This window comes from Leptodactylus fuscus, chromosome 3, assembly GCF_031893055.1.
Source record: "Leptodactylus fuscus isolate aLepFus1 chromosome 3, aLepFus1.hap2, whole genome shotgun sequence".
NCBI lineage: Eukaryota > Metazoa > Chordata > Amphibia > Anura > Leptodactylidae > Leptodactylus > Leptodactylus fuscus.
The window spans coordinates 15,099,086-15,118,965 of NC_134267.1; the positions used below are offsets into that span (position 1 = coordinate 15,099,086).

At 41.2% G+C, this 19,880-nt stretch overlaps 1 protein-coding gene across 1 annotated transcript; it reads right to left on the bottom strand.

Moving 5' to 3' along the window:
- Positions 1–367: 367 nt before the first annotated feature.
- On the bottom strand, positions 368–13,232 carry BATF3 (basic leucine zipper ATF-like transcription factor 3). The gene is made up of 3 exons (XM_075267176.1): positions 13,034–13,232; positions 5,024–5,128; positions 368–556 (listed from the first exon to the last, which is right to left on the bottom strand). Exons 1-3 carry the CDS (start codon positions 13,118–13,120, stop codon positions 368–370), a joined length of 381 nt encoding a protein of 126 aa, XP_075123277.1. The 5' UTR covers positions 13,121–13,232.
- Between the last annotated feature and the right edge of the window lie 6,648 nt (positions 13,233–19,880).

Here is a 19,880-nt window from a genome sequence, read left to right on the forward strand (position 1 = left end):
TCTGTATGTAGGGCCTTTGCAGCTCTGTATCATAAAAACAGAACGCCAACCATAATAAATATATATTAAGAAGTTCATTAGCCCAGAATTTGGACCCCCGGGAACAGCATTAGGTAAAAAGTTGGAGATTCTCTTCAATTCCATGAATTGAGTATTCTTTACATTCACTTCTAGAAGATAACAGTCATAAGTTAAGGCAGTGGTCATCATATACTGTGTCCTCCTCGTGTCGCCAAGTCCTGATGTCTTCACAAGTCCTGAAAACTTCACAAAACATTTCTAATCCCAAAGGTCAATCCATAAGAGAAACCGTGTTAAAGAAATATCTCCAGTGAAGGATGGAATAGTCCGGGTCATGGATGGGAAGTCATCGGGGTAAGCAGCCGGCGACAGCGTCAGTCATTCTAGGCACGGTCACAAAGTTCACAGGGCAGTGGAGGAACGGACAGATCTGTTCATGGTCCTTCAGTATCTGGCTTAAGTGTTTGAGTTCATCGGAAAGTTTCCCGATCTCCTTCTTCAGGGAAGAGTTTTCTTGCTCTAGACATTCGTATTCCTGTGACACACAAAAAAATTATATATTATATACATCTTCTATAGACAGTATACTGTATGTAGGTATAAAATGACCTGGGATACCATCATATAAGCAGTACAATTTCATATAATCTCAGATACTATCATATGGACAGTATACTGTACCTCTATAGGACCCAAGATGATCATACAGACAGTACTACTGCATACAATCTCAGATACTATCATGTAGACAGTATACTGTACCTCTATATGACCCAAGATGTTCATACAGACAATACTACTGCGTACAATATCAGATACTATCACATGGACAGTGTACTGTACCTCTATATGACCTAAGTTGATCATACAGACAATACTACTGCATACAATCTCAGATACTATCATGTAGACAGTATACTGTACCTCTATAGGACCCAAGATGATCATACAGACAGTACTACTGCATACAATCTCAGATACTATCATGTAGACAGTATACTGTACCTCTATATCACCCAAGATGATCATACAGACTGTATTACTGCATACAATCTCAGATACTATCATGTAGACAGTATACTGTACCTCTATATGACCCAAGATGATCATACAGACTGTACTACTGCATACAATATCAGATACTATCATATGGACAGTATACTGTACCTCTATATGATGCAAGATGATCATACAGACTGTATTACTGCATACAATATCAGATACTATTATATGGACAGTATACTGTACCTCTATATGACCCAAGATGATCATACAAACAGTACTGCTGCATATAATCTCAGATACTATCATATGGACAGTATACTGTACCTCTATAGGACCCAAGATGATCATACAGACTGTACTACTGCTGCATACAATCTCATATACTATCATGTAGACAGTATACTGTACCTGTATATGATGCAAGATGATCATACAGACAGTACTACTGCTGCATACAATCTCAGATACTATCATATGGACAGTATACTGTATGTAAGTATGCTTTCTGTCCCTATTACACATATGGAAAATGACGGTGTTTGCGCAGGTATAATTGACATGTTGCGATTTCAAAAACTGCTGTGTTTTTGAAATCAGAACATTTCCACTGTGGATATTTTTTTGCAATGTGTGGATGGGATTAACCAGAATTCTATTCACTTTGCAGATACTGTAAAACCCTACGGTCATTGTTGTGTCATTTCCCCTGATCGCGACGATATTGCAACGTGGGGTCCCCAGCCTAAACAAGGTGCCCTACTAGTGGTTAATACATGCTGAGGAGCGGGCAGCTACCGAGGCGATCCCCACCAGTCCTTCCCTGTTGACTGGCCAGCTATAGTAAAATACAGAAGAACCCGGGAGTTTCTCTGCAGAATATGAGTCAATGCTACTTGGCACAGATCTCACTTTTTATCAGATTTCTCTTTTACTTTCGTATTCACTTCCCACATGCTACTTCATATTTACACACGTTGTTTTGGAGAAGTAGAGCGTGGGTGTAACCAGGTCCGGTAAACTGGCCGAAATATTCTATTCTTGCAGGGTACAACAATACATGCGGATACAGAAGAGCAGAAGTAATATAATATGGTGGGAACTACTGAGTGCAAGAAATATGGGGTGCAGACCCTGATCATTTAAGGGGAACCGGTCACGAATAATAAACAGTGCACACTATAAGCGCCCCCAAGTGGTGATAAGCTTAAGTGCGATTGAGCAGATGTGGTGGCTCACTTCCCTTTTATAAGTCTTCTAGATGTGTATCAGCATCTACCAGATTCTACTGTGACACTTATTTGCACCTCAGACTTGAAAATTCCTTCTTTGTATTTTCTCACATTTCTCACCTTCACAAGGATTTATAATGCACTTCAGTATTTACCGTAAGTATGCAGATCTATAGAGCTCCATAGTGACAAAATAGAAACTCTGTAGACTGATCCTACAGTCAAGTTACCTTGACACCATTGTAAGGAGGGCAGGAACATTTTGGGAAAGGCCACGCCCCCAGTAGGTGAAGCTACATCCCATTAAGGGAAGAGATTTGCATTTTGTTTAGGTTTTGGTTTGCTCAGGTCTCAGATTTGTTATGGGTTGAATAAGTTTGGTACAAACCATACCTTTAAACATAGTGTATAACACTTTAAGGGCTCTTAGGAACCTATCTATATAACATAGTGTAGAGCACTGTCAGGGACTCCTAGGAACCTATCTATAAAACATAGTGTATAACACTTTCAGGGCTCCTAGGAATCTATCTATAATACATAGTGTAGAACACTGTCAGGGCTCCTAGGAACCTATCTATAAAACATAGTGTAGAACAATGTCAGGGCTCCTAGGAACCTATCTATAAAACATAGTGTATGACACTGTCAGGGCTCCTAGGAACCTATCTATAAAACATAGTGTATGACACTGTCAGGGCTCTTAGGAACCTATCTATAAAACATAGTGTATAACACTTTCAGGGCTCCTAGGAACCTATCTATAATACATAGTGTATAACACTGTCAGGGCTCCTAGGAACCTATCTATAAAACATAGTGTATGACACTTTCAGGGCTCCTAGGAACCTATCTATAATACATAGTGTATGACACTGTCAGGGCTCCTAGGAACCTATCTATAATACATAGTGTAGAACACTGTCAGGGCTCCTAGGAACCTATCTATAAAACATAGTGTATGACACTGTCAGGGCTCCTAGGAACCTATCTATAAAACATAGTGTATAACACTGTCAGGGCTCCTAGGAACCTATCTATAAAACATAGTGTAGAACAATGTCAGGGCTCCTAGGAACCTATCTATAAAACATAGTGTATGACACTGTCAGGGCTCCTAGGAACCTATCTATAAAACATAGTGTATAACACTGTCAGGGCTCCTAGGAACCTATCTATAAAACATAGTGTATGACACTGTCAGGGCTCCTAGGAACCTATCTATAAAACATAGTGTATGACACTGTCAGGACTCCTAGGAACCTATCTATAAAACATAGTGTAGAACAATGTCAGGGCTCCTAGGAACCTATCTATAATACATAGTGTATAACACTGTCAGGACTCCTAGGAACCTATCTATAATACATAGTGTATAACACTGTCAGGGCTCCTAGGAACCTATCTATAAAACATAGTGTATGACACTGTCAGGACTCCTAGGAACCTATCTATAATACATAGTGTATGACACTGTCAGGGCTCCTAGGAACCGATCTATAAAACATAGTGTATGACACTGTCAGGACTCCTAGGAACCTATCTATAAAACATAGTGTAGAACAATGTCAGGGCTCCTAGGAACCTATCTATAATACATAGTGTATGACACTGTCAGGGCTCCTAGGAACCTATCTATAATACATAGTGTAGAACACTGTCAGGGCTCCTAGGAACCTATCTATAAAACATAGTGTATGACACTGTCAGGGCTCCTAGGAACCTATCTATAAAACATAGTGTATGACACTGTCAGGGCTCCTAGGAACCTATCTATAAAACATAGTGTATAACACTGTCAGGGCTCCTAGGAACCTATCTATAAAACATAGTGTATGACACTGTCAGGGCTCCTAGGAACCGATCTATAAAACATAGTGTATGACACTGTCAGGACTCCTAGGAACCTATCTATAAAACATAGTGTAGAACAATGTCAGGGCTCCTAGGAACCTATCTATAATACATAGTGTATAACACTGTCAGGACTCCTAGGAACCTATCTATAATACATAGTGTATGACACTGTCAGGGCTCCTAGGAACCTATCTATAAAACAGTGTATAACACTGTCAGGGCTCCTAGGAACCTATCTATAATACATAGTGTATAACACTGTCAGGGCTCCTAGGAACCTATCTATAAAACATAGTTTATGACACTGTCAGGACTCCTAGGAACCTATCTATAAAACATAGTGTAGAACAATGTCAGGGCTCCTAGGAACCTATCTATAAAACATAGTGTATAACACTGTCAGGGCTCCTAGGAACCTATCTATAAAACATAGTGTATAACACTGTCAGGGCTCCTAGGAACCTATCTATAATACATAGTGTATAACACTGTCAGGGCTCTTAGGAACCTATCTATGAAACATAGTGTATTACACTGTCAGGGCTCCTAGGAACCTATCTAATTTCTATCTCAAAAGCATACACAGCCAAAGTTATGTCAAAGTGGAGTCTCCTCCAAAAAAAAGTAATGCAACATCTTAATGCCCAGGAGGCCAAGAGAGCACCAGAGGTAATGGAAGGTGAGTGAATTTTCTCTCTTCACCTCCCCTGGTCCTCTACCTAGCCCACTCTGGGGTCTTCTCAGAGTATAAAGCAGCGGCCATTTTAGTTTGCTGAGATTAATTGAATACGTTTGGTTTTGCCCATCCCTAGTGGACACACAATGTTTTGGCCAAGCCCCTTCTTCAGGACTTGTCCGACAAAGTCTCTACTTCACCTATAAGATGACGGCTCAGATATAACCAGCTTTACCTCGTGTAGCTTGTCGGCTTTCTGGGTCTGTTTTTTGCGGCTTCTCTGGGCGGCCACTCTGTTCTTTTCCCTTCTTCGTACTTTTCTGTCAGATACATCTGAACCCTGAAAGAAAGGAAGATTTTATGTTATACCTCCATATATTCCCCTTTCATGGAATTGTCCATTTTTTGTTGATGGGAAAAGGTTGGAGATGTATTAGGTCGGCAGTGACTTGGTGGTCTGGGGCACCTGAGTGTTGGCGGACATCATACTAAACTTTATTGCATCCCCCATTGTAACAGTCTATGGGATAAGATCCAAAAGTAGCAAAATCAGTTGTCCCCAAAATGGGGGTGAAGGGGCTCATCCCTATTCAGTCCCAAAATTGCCAAACCAGATACATGTGCAAGTCCTTTAAGGTCAAAGGGTGACACAACTATGGTGGAATTCTGTCCTTTTTTGGACATGATTATTTTTTAGCTTCTGAAATATTTTTTCAAGGAACAGAAACCTCTGTCAGGTCTCGTACTCAGCAAAAAACAGCAATAATGTCAGTGTCATTATAAGTGTAAGATTTCTAAAAATTGGGGCTATCCTAAATGAAGGCACTCCCGACACCACTCGTTTACGTAATTCCAGGATCACTGCAATAAGTCACTCGCTTGACGTTTCTTCTCCTTAGATATTCCATCATGACCTGTATGTGGCATCGAAAGTGTAAAGAACAGGAGACCACACAAAATGACAGAAGGGGGCGCCACTGTGTGCTGAGAAGCAGAGTGCAGTCACCAACACTACTGGCTAACTGCAGAATACAAACTTCTGGCATTAACATCAGCACAGAAACTGTCCACCAAGACATGGGCCGGACAGCGGCATGCAGGCCTCATACCTCCGAGCACGATGCCAAGGCTCGGATGGAGTAGTGCAAGGCACAATGCAATGTGTTCTGTGCAGTGACCGGTCACATGTCTATCTGATGGATCCATTTGGGTAAGGGAAATTTTAATCCTTCAAATTGCTTCTAACTTTATGGGTCAGTGGGCGGCCCCCTATTATATCAGTTGTTCGCCTTGAGGCCCCACCGTTCTTAGTTATGCCACTGCCGTATCAAATCGGGTGTGGGTGCCTCCCAAACATAGCCCATCATGGGTCAATGAGGGTAACAAGTGACATGCCTAATGGTAAAGGGTCTTACTCTTTCCAAAAAAAGACCTTGAAGTTGTATGGTCAGCAGTACAGATGTGCTGCTTTTCATGCCCCATGTTTAGACGTTTTTTAAAGGACGCCATCTTTTTGTGACTTGGGATGAATCATGAAATCTCATGCAGCATGCAAATATCCAAGACGAGGGTTTCTCACCTAGAATTAGTCAGAAAGTGACTAATCACTAGTAGTTAGTTTCTAGGTCTGTGCGGCCAAGTGTAAGCTATATCTCTCTGGTATCAGCATGTGTAACAGTAATATTAATGGATCAGTAGCATCCCTGGTGGTCTAGAGCAGTGACCTGGTTCATGTTGGCATCCCTGGTGTCCTAGGGAAGTGAAGTAGTTAATGGCAACATCTCTGGTGATCTAAAAATTGTAAGAGGATAAAGGTCTGGTTAATGTAAGTACCCCCAATGGTGTAAAATGCTTAAGGAGATCATGCCAGATTTCCTGGTGGTCTAGGGCAGCGAACCAATTAATCTTAACATCCCTGGTGGTTTAGGGAACTTAAGTTATCAATGTAAGCAACTGAGGGTTAAGGGGATAGTGTCAGCATCCCTGGTGGTCTAGGGCAGTGAACTGGTTAATGTTAGCACCGCTGATGGTCTAAAAGGGTAAAGGGGATACAGTCAGCATCCTTGGTGGTCTAGGGTGGTGAAGTGGTAAACGTTAGCATCCCTGGTAGTCTAGAGAAGTGAAGGATTAATGCAAGCACCTCTGATGCTTGTCCAGGGTAGTAAAATGGTTAGTGTATGTGTAGGTATCCACAGTGGTGGACGGCAGGGGAGCAGGTGATGTTCCCAGTGGGCCCCTGTGCCAGATTGGCCCATGAGAAATCCCATCACCACCTGCACGAGCAGTGATATTCCAACAGCTCCCAGGAAATTGACCATAGTACCCTGGAAATTTTTGCATTTTCTGCAGGACCATTATTGAATTAGAGCCTGGGCCCAGTAGTCTTGTAGGCCATAGGCACCCCAGTCCATCACTTGTTTGGTATTTCTTTGCTGGTGAGGCCCCAACATCACAACAGATTGAACAGCAAGACCAGAGTCAAAAAAGTTTGAGGCGACCCGCTCTACTGATGGCTTCTCCTCCAGCGAGGTCTATGCAGGAGATGGATCACCACATCAGCAAAATGGTGCAGTGATCGCTATATAGATAACTAAGAAACGAACAAGTACAAAAAAATGCTGTTGCAGGCTGGACAGTCCCTTTGGGTTTCACAATTTTTTTATTTTTTTTTTAAACATTTTATTAACTTCTCTTGAAGCCGCGCTATCTGATTGCAGAGAACACGTTCCTTCTTCTAAGGAAACCAAGACAAAGCGGCAGATCTGTGCGAGCCGGAGGCAGCAACCTCAGGAGGCCCGAGCTAAATGAAAGCAGTTTGTGGTGCAGGTGGGACTGTCCCAACACCTGCTAGACTGATGTAATCTTTGAAACTGAGACCATTCATAGAAGTAAGTGCACGTATGGAAAATGGTGGATTCAAGGAAGAGATAAGACAGTTAGAAGTGAGAAGTAGCGGTCAATCGCTTCTGAAGAATTCTCCGAAAACGATTCTCATCTAGAATTCTCCTGAAATTTTATGTTTGACATTTGCATAAAAGGGTCTTTTCCTGGTAATGCAGCTTGTCACCAATAACTTGGTAGAGAACTGCAATACCAGATACAAACTGGAGAAAGGAGTGGTGCTGTTTCTAGGAGAGAATGATCGTTTAAAGGGCTTGTTTGCTTTGGACAATCCCTATTTGGCAAGGACATGATCACGACGTGTCCCCATCCTAGCCATCAGATATAGGGATACCAGGCTGCATGGGTTAAGAGAACCTTTCACCAATAGAGGACACTCTACTAATTCTGACCCAGTTGGAATTTTTCCTCTAGCCCTCCCCATTCCTGAGCAATCGTTGCTGTTTGTTTCACTATACAATATACTATGATGGTGGTCCCCCTCTATCTATTCCAGCTCAGGACAGCCCACTTGACAGTAGAGGGACTGATTTGCATATCAGGGGCTGAAATTAAGAGCAATGATTGCTCAGGAATGGTGGGGGCTAGAGAAAAAAATCCAACTGAGCTGGAATCAGTGGAGCGGCGTCTATTGTACGGTGCAAAGAGTTGGAATTAGTGAAAGGTCCTCTAAATCTACCAGCTGCACCACCACAGGGTGATATAAAGCACTACACCGTTTCCATTCCATTCGGGGGATTGTCTGTGCAATATAGGACAGGACAAGGTCCTCCAGAGAGAAACACTCTTTATAACGCCTCTCCTCCAAGACATGAGACTCTGGAACAGAGGACACCCTCACCCCCATATTGAGAATATGGAAATAGGTGCTCAAAACTGGACTTCAAAATCATGTGAACTAACATGGGCACACACTATCCATTGGGCACCAGTTCTATTGGGGATACAGCAAAATGGTGCACATTGCTGTGGTGACACAACTGCTATAAGAATGTACTACTCGAGGAGGTCACTAAAGAAACTTAAAGGGGTTAATTTTTGTGGATGACCTATCCTGAGGGTAGAGTCTTCAGTAAGCCAAACCTTTGACCCCAAATCAGACACCAGAGTTAGAGTATACAACTTAGACCATCTACCACAACAACCACCATTTGTAATCTATCCATGATCTATCTCATTAGCAAGTCACAGAAGCCCCTTCCACTGACTCTACATTCTCTAATACACCATTTGTACACAGAATTTCTAAACCACGAATCCCCATTAAAGACTAGGAATACGTTTGGTACATCTGAATCCTGTCCTAGACTAAACTCCAAAGGAAACAAACTAAAAAGTGGGGCTAAACACCACCTGGTGGTCACAAGTGGCGGTGCGAGGTCTTTATTACTACTAATCCTCTGTTACATGCACTCGTCTTATGTTATGGTCTTCTAGGTTGACTCATCCATTCATACCTAATGACTTCAGGTATAATACTATATTCCCCCAGAATACGATCTCCATAATATAGGGTCATGTAAATACTCCAGGTCAAAGGGAAAATTCTGTCATATCCACGGGGTAGAGAATGGTATTTAGCAAGGAAATATAGTAAAATCATGGCATTCACAATGAGGGACCCAGGGGCCGAAACACTTATGGGGTAGGCGAAAGCACCTACATCTCTAGTAGAATATTCTTGTGCACCGGAGGGTTTATAACTAGGAATATGAATCTGATCTATTGTTATTGTGACTGTACAGTGTAATATTATAATGTAGGGTTCTATAGAATTTTTTAATTGAAGGTAAATATAAATATAAGGTGATAGATAGATAGATAGATAGATAGATAGATAGATAGATAGATAGATAGGAGATAGATAGATAGATAGATAGATAGATAGGAGATAGATAGATAGGAGATAGATAGATAGATAGATAGATAGATAGATAGATAGGAGATAGATAGATAGATAGATAGATAGATAGATAGATAGATAGATAGGAGATAGATAGATAGATAGATAGATAGATAGATAGATAGATAGGAGATAGATAGATAGATAGATAGATAGGAGATAGATAGATAGATAGATAGATAGATAGATAGATAGATAGATAGGAGATAGATAGATAGATAGATAGATAGATAGATAGATAGATAGGAGATAGATAGATAGATAGATAGATAGATAGATAGATAGATAGGAGATAGATAGATAGATAGATAGATAGATAGATAGATAGATAGGAGATAGATAGATAGATAGATAGATAGATAGATAGATAGATAGGAGATAGATAGATAGATAGATAGATAGATAGATAGATAGGAGATAGATAGATAGATAGATAGATGATAGATAGATAGATAGATAGATAGATAGATAGGAGATAGATAGATAGATAGATAGATAGGAGATAGATAGATAGATAGATAGATAGATAGATAGGAGATAGATAGATAGATAGATAGATAGGAGATAGATAGATAGATAGATAGATAGATAGATAGGAGATAGATAGATAGATAGATAGATAGATAGGAGATAGATAGATAGATAGATAGATAGATAGATAGATAGGAGATAGATAGATAGATAGATAGATAGATAGATAGATAGATAGGAGATAGATAGATAGATAGATAGATAGATAGATAGATAGGAGATAGATAGATAGATAGATAGATAGATAGGAGATAGATAGATAGATAGATAGATAGATAGATAGATAGGAGATAGATAGATAGATAGATAGATAGATAGATAGATAGGAGATAGATAGATAGATAGATAGATAGATAGATAGATAGATAGGAGATAGATAGATAGATAGATAGATAGATAGATAGGAGATAGATAGATAGATAGATAGATAGATGATAGATAGATAGATAGGAGATAGATAGATAGATAGATAGATAGATAGATAGATAGATAGATAGGAGATAGATAGATAGATAGATAGATAGATAGATAGATAGATAGGAGATAGATAGATAGATAGATAGATAGATAGATAGATAGGAGATAGATAGATAGATAGATAGATAGATAGATAGATAGATAGATAGGAGATAGATAGATAGATAGATAGATAGATAGATAGATAGAAAGATAGGAGATAGATAGATAGATAGATAGATAGGTGATAGATAGATAGATAGATAGATAGATGATAGATAGATAGATACATAGATAGATAGGAGATAGATAGATAGATAGATAGATAGATAGATAGGAGATAGATAGATAGATAGATAGATAGATAGATAGATAGATAGGAGATAGATAGATAGATAGATAGATAGATAGATAGATAGGAGATAGATAGATAGGAGATAGATAGATAGATAGATAGATAGATAGGAGATAGATAGATAGATAGATAGATAGATAGATAGATAGATAGGAGATAGATAGATAGATAGATAGATAGATAGGAGATAGATAGATAGATAGATAGATAGATAGGAGATAGATAGATAGATAGATAGATAGATAGATAGATAGGAGATAGATAGATAGATAGATAGATAGATAGGAGATAGATAGATAGATAGATAGATAGATAGGAGATAGATAGATAGATAGATAGATAGATAGATAGGAGATAGATAGATAGATAGATAGATAGGAGATAGATAGATAGATAGATAGATAGATAGATAGGAGATAGATAGATAGATAGATAGATAGATAGATAGATAGGAGATAGATAGATAGATAGATAGATAGATAGATAGGAGATAGATAGATAGATAGATAGATAGATAGGAGATAGATAGATAGATAGATAGATAGATAGGAGATAGATAGATAGATAGATAGATAGATAGATAGATAGATAGGAGATAGATAGATAGATAGATAGATAGATAGGAGATAGATAGATAGATAGATAGATAGATAGATAGATAGGAGATAGATAGATAGATAGATAGATAGATAGATAGATAGATAGGAGATAGATAGATAGATAGATAGATAGATAGATAGATAGATAGGAGATAGATAGATAGATAGATAGATAGATAGATAGATAGATAGGAGATAGATAGATAGATAGATAGATAGATAGATGATAGATAGATAGATAGGAGATAGATAGATAGATAGATAGATAGATAGATAGATAGATAGGAGATAGATAGATAGATAGATAGATAGATAGATAGATAGATAGGAGATAGATAGATAGATAGATAGATAGATAGATAGATAGATGATAGATAGATAGATAGATAGATAGATAGATAGGAGATAGATAGATAGATAGATAGATAGATAGATAGATAGGAGATAGATAGATAGATAGATAGATAGATAGGAGATAGATAGATAGATAGATAGATAGATAGGAGATAGATAGATAGATAGATAGATAGATAGATAGGAGATAGATAGATAGATAGATAGATAGATAGATAGGAGATAGATAGATAGATAGATAGATAGATAGATAGGAGATAGATAGATAGATAGATAGATAGATAGATAGATAGATAGATAGGAGATAGATAGATAGATAGATAGATAGATAGATAGGAGATAGATAGATAGATAGATAGATAGATAGATAGATAGGAGATAGATAGATAGATAGATAGATAGATGATAGATAGATAGATAGGAGATAGATAGATAGATAGATAGATAGATAGATAGATAGATAGGAGATAGATAGATAGGAGATAGATAGATAGATAGATAGATAGGAGATAGATAGATAGATAGATAGATAGATAGGAGATAGATAGATAGATAGATAGATAGATAGATAGATAGATAGATAGATAATACAATATAAGATATTCTGATTATGTATCACAAATAATATATATCATAATACAATACACCAGTAATATAAAAGACCAATCGTAAAATATGCCAATAGTATAATTGGAATATAATATACCAAGAATATAATATGGAAATAATAGTGATTTAGAATACCAATAATATAAATAATAAAATTGTATATATAAGCAATATTAATACACAACAATATAATTTAATATAGCAGCTATATAATATACCAATAAACGGTAGTATACTGCACCAATATTATAATACATGTAAATTCTAGTAGTAATACCAATAAGACAGTATGCCATATTTATATATAATACAATCTAATAAGTCAGAATTTAGTATAGTAGCGATATAAAATGCTGATAAAATAGTCACATAAATACCAAACATATAACTCTACCATATTGATGGTCTAATATACCAGTTCTATTACTTAATATACAGTAGTAGTAATATAATATGACAGTGATATCAGATAATATAGGAGTTATATACTATAGGAGTCAGATACTATGGAAGTGATATAAGATCAGAAGGAGATACCTGAGATAGCACATCGGCCTCGGATCCGGATGTGTTGTGTGCGCTCCGAGGGTAAGGACTGCTGGTAGTCGGTGACAGCTGTGACATCCTGTCTGGGTTGCGAGGCTCAGAAGTCAATGAGGATACACGAGATGACTTATGGACCAGTAGACCATGGATGGGAGGAGACAGAGGTGGTACCTACAGACGACCCATGAGATAGGACTTCCAAGAAGACCAGAGACCTACACCAAGATGACACCAGGGTCCTCAATAAGAGACTAATGGTGCATTGGCCTTTCCTATAACCCTGCACCCTGGCAGATATGGAATTATCCAGATATAGATCAATCTTATAGAAGCCTGCAAAAAAGTCTACTAAAGCGTCCAAGAGAAAGTAAATGCTGGCACCGCAAGGGGAGCAGGAATGGCCCCCCAACTTGTAAGGTCTCCAGGCAGGGCAGCAGGTAAGGCAGAGTGTGGCTCTCACGAGGGCTCCATGCTTTATCAGCGCAGACGCTTCTTCTTGGAATGAAGACTATAGATCATTTCATGTAAGTCACGTGGAAACCCTTTGAAACATAGAGGAAACCACAAATGTGAGTGACAGGGAACTGAGAGAACGGTGCTCAGCCCTGCGCCATAACCTGAGACTTAGTCACTATCTGTGTGTTATAGGGGTGGACAAAATACAGACTTATACAGAGATTAGGCAAACACCCCGGGCCTGTCTGAGACTGATAACGGGGGGGGGATGCCTCCATGTTACTCTTTAGTACCGCTGTGTAAAAGGGCAGAGAGTCAACAGTTCATGTAGGAAGGTCGTGTGGGCTGTCCAAGTGAAATCCCAAATAAAGAGGACACCCGCATGTACCCAGAGGGCACCCGCATGTACCCAGAGGGCACCCGCATGTACCCAGAGGGCACCCGCATGTACCCAGATGGCACCCGCATGTACCCAGAGGGCACCCACATGTACCCAGATGGCACCCGCATGTACCCAGAGGGCACCCGCATGTACCCAGAGGGCACTCGCATGTACCCAGAGGGCACCCGCATGTACCCAGAGGGCACCCGTATGTACCCAGAGGGCACTCGCATGTACCCAGAGGGCACCCGCATGTACCCAGAGGGCACTCGCATGTACCCAGAGGGCACCCGCATGTACCCAGAGGACACACCTGACTTGTGGGGAGATGTGCACAAACATTTTCCACTGACAAGTCTGTAAACAACTTCTGTATTACACATCAGTCTGATATTACAGTGTGGTGATTATACTGGGGAACCGCAGCACCTATAGGGCCCCGAAATGAGTGGCTGCATTGTGTAATATCTGGTTATCTGTCCTAGCTGCTGCAGAACATCCCAACACACACACACCACAGCTGCTGCTGCAGAACATCCTAATGCACAGCGCAGCCGCTGCAGAACATGCTAACACACACCACAGCTGCTGCAGAACATTGTAGCACACACCGCAGCTGCTGCAGAACATGCTATCACACACCGCAGCTGCTGCAGAACATCCTAACACACACTGCAGCTGCTGCAGAACATTATGAGCAGCAGATCAGTTAGAGAACTATCCAGGGGGATAAAATAGTTTATACACTGGTGGCCAGAACTGAACTACATATATAAAATAATCTGCAGAGCAGGATAACAATATGGGATACTTAATTTCAAAATCAGTGAAAGGAAAAAGTAGAAGTTGTCTATAATCTCACAGCAAGCAGAGAATCTATGGGGAAATTATTATTATTATTATTATTATTATTTATATAGCACCATTAATGCCATGGTGCTTTACATTTGGGGGTTACATACAATACACAGAATATACAGGCAGATATAATACTAACAGTGATCGACTGGCACAGTGGGGTAGAGGGCCCTGCCCGCGAGGGCTTACAATCTATGAGGGAAGGGGGATAGAGACAGAAGGAGAGGGGGAGACTGTACAGATGGCGGTGCGGGGATAGTGTTATTGGGGGGTGTAGGCCTTCCTGAATAGGGGAGTCTTCAGGGCCATCTTGAAGCCTGTGATTGTGGGGGTCAGTCTTATGTGTCGTGGTAAGGAGTTCCAGAGTATGGGGGATGCACGAGAGAAATCTTGGAGACGGTTGTGTGAGGAGCGGATGAGAGCAGAGCGGAGTAGGAGGTCATTGGAGGATCTGAGGTTACGTGTGGGCAGGTAGCGGGAGATGAGGCCAGAGATATATGGAGGGGACAGGTTGTGGATGGTTTTGTATGTTAGCGTTAGTAGCTTGAACTCAATTCGCTGGGCTATAGGTAACCAGTGGAGGGACTGGCAGAGGGGAGCAGCTGATGAAGATTGGGGGGAGAGGTGAATTAAGCGAGCAGCGCAGTTTAAGGTGGACTGGAGGGGGGCGAGGGTGTTAGCTGGGAGTCCATGGAGAAGGGTGTTGCAGTAGTCTAAGCGGGAGATTATGAGGGCCTGGACGAGCATCTTGGTAGTTTCCAAGGTGAGGAAGGAGCGGATTCGGTGGATGTTCTTGAGTTGGAGGCAGCAGGAGGTGTTGAGGGTTTGAATATGTGGCTTGAAGGATAGGTCAGAGTCCAGGGTTACCCCAAGGCATTGGGCCTGTGGGACAGGGGTAATTGTGGTTCCATTAACTTTGATAGATGGGTCAGGTGGAGGGGCCATACAGGATGGGCTGAAGATGATAAACTCTGTTTTCTCCATGTTGAGTTTGAGAAAGCGGGAGGGGAGGAAGGAGGCTACGGCTGCTAAACAATCTGGAACTCTGGCCAGCAGGGAGGTAATGTCTGCTCCAGAGATGTAGATTTGGGTGTCGTCGGCATAGCAGTGGTACTGAAAGCCGTGAGATTCTATGAGTTGGCCCAGGCCAAGGGTGTAGATGGAGAACAGGAGGGGTCCTAGGACGGAAACAGGAAAATACACTGTGCAAAAACTATAGTATAATAGCTGAAATGAGTCCTGTCCCTTGTATAGGAGTGTTCCCACTAAAGGTTTATGACATGTCACTATAACTCAGTAGCTGAAGGTCCCATCACTCCTGGGCGCTGTCAGATAGAAGGTTTCTCACACTCTCCTGTCATCTTAGATAGTAGTCTTCTGGTATTCATAAAGTACTGTACCTTAAACCCTGAATTAGCCCGGGACATCGCTACTTGCCACAACCATTGATAATTTTTCAGGCAAACAGTATACAACCCCGAGCCCTGTGGCCACCACCTACTGTCAAGTCTCAGGTTATGAATTAATACTTATATACTCTTATACTCTTATACTTATATACTCTGTGTTGCATGTTTGTCTATTTAGAAATACTAATTGTTTTCCTTGCTACTAAGTGCCTAAAGTATTGAACAAAGGAGTTTGGAATCTAAGATGGAGGCTTTGTCTTGTCTGTGAGCCTCGTGGTGAGGTCTTCAAATTACAGTCAAGGGGGGTCGTCTGAGTGGACGAAGGAAGGCTGGACATCAAAGGACTGAAACCAATAGAAGCTGGACAACTCAGGATTTTGGACAAAGCTTTGTTGAACTATGCATTAATCCCACCTACCCTTTTTGTAAAAGTGTGTGTACTTGTAATAAAGAGTCAGTAGCTTGCTGTGTGTTGACCTGGGCACTGAAGCAGTTCAGCTAGCTGATGAAACAGACTTGAATTCTGTGTCATTATTTAGCAAAATCGCGCAACAATAAGCTTCTTTAATTTGGACTGACTGATTGATCTACGATATAGTCAATTTGACTTTAATACTACAATACAAGCCCCTGACTACAGACAACTGGGCCGACTTCACAGGGTCCGAAACACAAACCACAGCAGTTCTGATTTACTCACAAGCACTTTACACAGGAGCAGAGAAATCCTCATGTACCTGTCTGCCCTTATATACAGACCTAGGGATTACAAGGAGTGAACCCCACTCACCTGAAGTGGCTGCATGGATTAGAGACCAAGCGTAACTACCACGGAGGCAGCAGAGGCAGCTGCCACAGAGCCCGGGACATCAGGGGCTACCGCTGCTATCATTATTCTCGGAGGTCTTTTCGGACCCCCGAGTATAATGATTGGGGCCCCCTGTTGGTGGAATACTTTCCACCAACAGGGGGCCCCGAAGCTGCAGCAACGGCTGACACACAGGAGCTGCAGGTCTGGCTCCTGTCAGCGCTTCAGGACGCTCCCCCTCTCCCCCCCTCCCTTTCTCTGCTGTCCTCTGCCCACCAATGAGAGGGCTGAGGAGAGCCCAGGAGGCGGGGCTTATCCCTGCCGAGCTCCTGCCGTCCTGCACTGAAGAGGAAGAAAGGAAGAAGGAAAAAGAAACTAAAGATACACAGGTACGTACTGGGGTTACTTATTAATATCAGGCATTTGGGGTGATTACTTTTGTTTTAGTAACTCCATGTGAGTTACTGATATGTGAGACATATGGGGATAATAGTAATGAAGATACTTTATTATTACCTCCATGTCTCTCACATATCAGTAACGCTTATGTGAGGTACACAAGGGTTAATGTGAGGGACATGATGGGGTTAACTGCTATTAATATGAGGCACATGGAGTTACTAAATTGTAATGCACATGACCACAATTGTCCTGGTATAGCGGTCAGCGGGTGATGTGACAGTATTTAGTCCTGTTGGGGCCACTATGGGACATAATACTGTGTGCAGGGGCCACTATGGGACATAATACTGTGTGCAGTGACCACTATGGGACAATACTGTGTGCAGGGGCCACTATGGGACATAATACTGTGTGCAGGGGCCACTATGGGACATAATACTGTGTGCAGGGGCCACTATGGGACATAATACTGTGTGCAGGGGCCACTATGGAGGATAATACTGTGTGCAGGGGCCACTATGGGACATAATACTGTGTGCATTGGCCACTATGGGGGATAATACTGTGTGCAGGGGCCACTATTCGGTATAATACGGTGTGCAGGGGCCTCTAAGGGACATAATACTGTGTGCAGGGGCCACTATGGGGGATAATACTGTGTGCAGGGGTCACTATGGGGGATAATACTGTGTGCAGGGGTCACTATGGGGGATAATACTGTGTGCAGGGGCCACTATGGGACATAATACTGTGTGCAGGGGACACTATGGGGGATAATACTGTGTGCAGGGGACACTATGGGGGATAATAGAGCGCGCAGGAATGCGTAGGGACTCGGTCGAGATCTTCGGGGGGGGGGGCATGTCAAAAGTTCGTCACGGGGCCCCGCCATTCCTAGTTACGCCACTGAGACAAACCCAACTCTACCAACTCCTGCAGCCATAGCTTTATACCAGGTCATAGGTAAAACCCTAAAGCAAGGAACACAGCTTTTCTTGCAACAAGCTTTCAGAACATGTATGACAGGAACATTGGGGAAATGTACAGTATACTCCTCCTACCACATTTCCCCTTGTCCTGTTACAGTACATATGTTACCTCTACTATACTGATCCTGAGTTATATCCTGGATTATATTCCAGAGCTGCGCTCACTATTCTGCTGGTGCAGTCACTGTGTACATACATTACATTACTTATCCTGTACTGATCCTGAGTTACATCCTGTATTATACTCCAGAGCTGCGCTCACTATTCTGTATTCTGCTGGTACAGTCACTGTGTACATACATTACATTACTTATCCTGTATTATACTCCAGAGCTGCGCTCACTATTCTGCTGGTACAGTCACTGTGTACATACATTACATTACTTATCCTGTACTGATCCTGAGTTACATCCTGTATTATACTCCAGAGCTGCGCTCACTATTCTGTATTCTGCTGGTACAGTCACTGTGTACATACATTACATTACTTATCCTGTATTATACTCCAGAGCTGCGCTCACTATTCTGTATTCTGCTGGTACAGTCACTGTGTACATACATTACATTACTTATCCTGTATTATACTCCAGAGCTGCGCTCACTATTCTGTATTCTGCTGGTACAGTCACTGTGTACATACATTACATTACTTATCCTGTATTATACTCCAGAGCTGTGCTCACTATTCTGCTGGTGCAGTCACTGTGTACATACATTACATTACTTATCCTGTATTATACTCCAGAGCTGTGCTCACTATTCTGCTGGTGCAGTCACTGTGTACATACATTACATTACTTATCCTGTATTATACTCCAGAGCTGCGCTCACTATTCTACTGGTACAGTCACTGTGTACATACATTACTTATCCTGTACTGATCCTGAGTTACATCCTGTATTATACTCCAGAGCTGCGCTCAATATTCTGCTGGTGCAGTCACTGTGTACATACATTACATTACTTATCCTGTATTATACTCCAGAGCTGCACTCACTATTCTACTGGTACTGTCACTGTGTACATACATTACTTATCCTGTACTGATCCTGAGTTACATCCTGTATTATACTCCAGAGCTGCGCTCACTATTCTGCTGGTGCAGTCACTGTGTACATACATTACATTACTTATCCTGTATTATACTCCAGAGCTGCGCTCACTATTCTCTCATAAATTACATAGGCAGTATACAGGTTACTTACAATCCTACAGAGGTGATTAATGACAAATCTTATTTGGGGCCTATTACAGATTTTATATTGGGCTCAGCAGATTCCTGTATTGGTATGATTATTACATCAGGAGTCGTGTGAATATTTGCTACGTGTAGTTTCTGTGTGTACAGCCCCAGCCATGGTGTGACCTGAGACCTTGTGCAGTGTATTTAAGACATAAGACTTCACGTTGCGCTCTGCACCACTTCTCTTTTATGTCACAGTAAAGACGTTTGGTCAGATTTTTGGTCAGACTCTGACATGACATCTCCTAAGCAAACGTCTCAGCTGATACAACCTACGGTTCTTATATCCTC

Bases quoted from the DNA above. Each gene is read 5' to 3' on its own strand.
- BATF3 (XM_075267176.1), bottom strand. From the start codon at position 13,120: ATGTCACAGCTGTCACCGACTACCAGCAGTCCTTACCCTCGGAGCGCA. The intron at 5,129-13,033 runs GTATCTCCTTCT...CCTTTCTTTCAG, and splicing joins AGGCCGATGTGCTATCTCAG to GGTTCAGATGTATCTGACAG. The intron at 557-5,023 runs GTAAAGCTGGTT...TGTGTGTCACAG, and splicing joins AAGCCGACAAGCTACACGAG to GAATACGAATGTCTAGAGCA.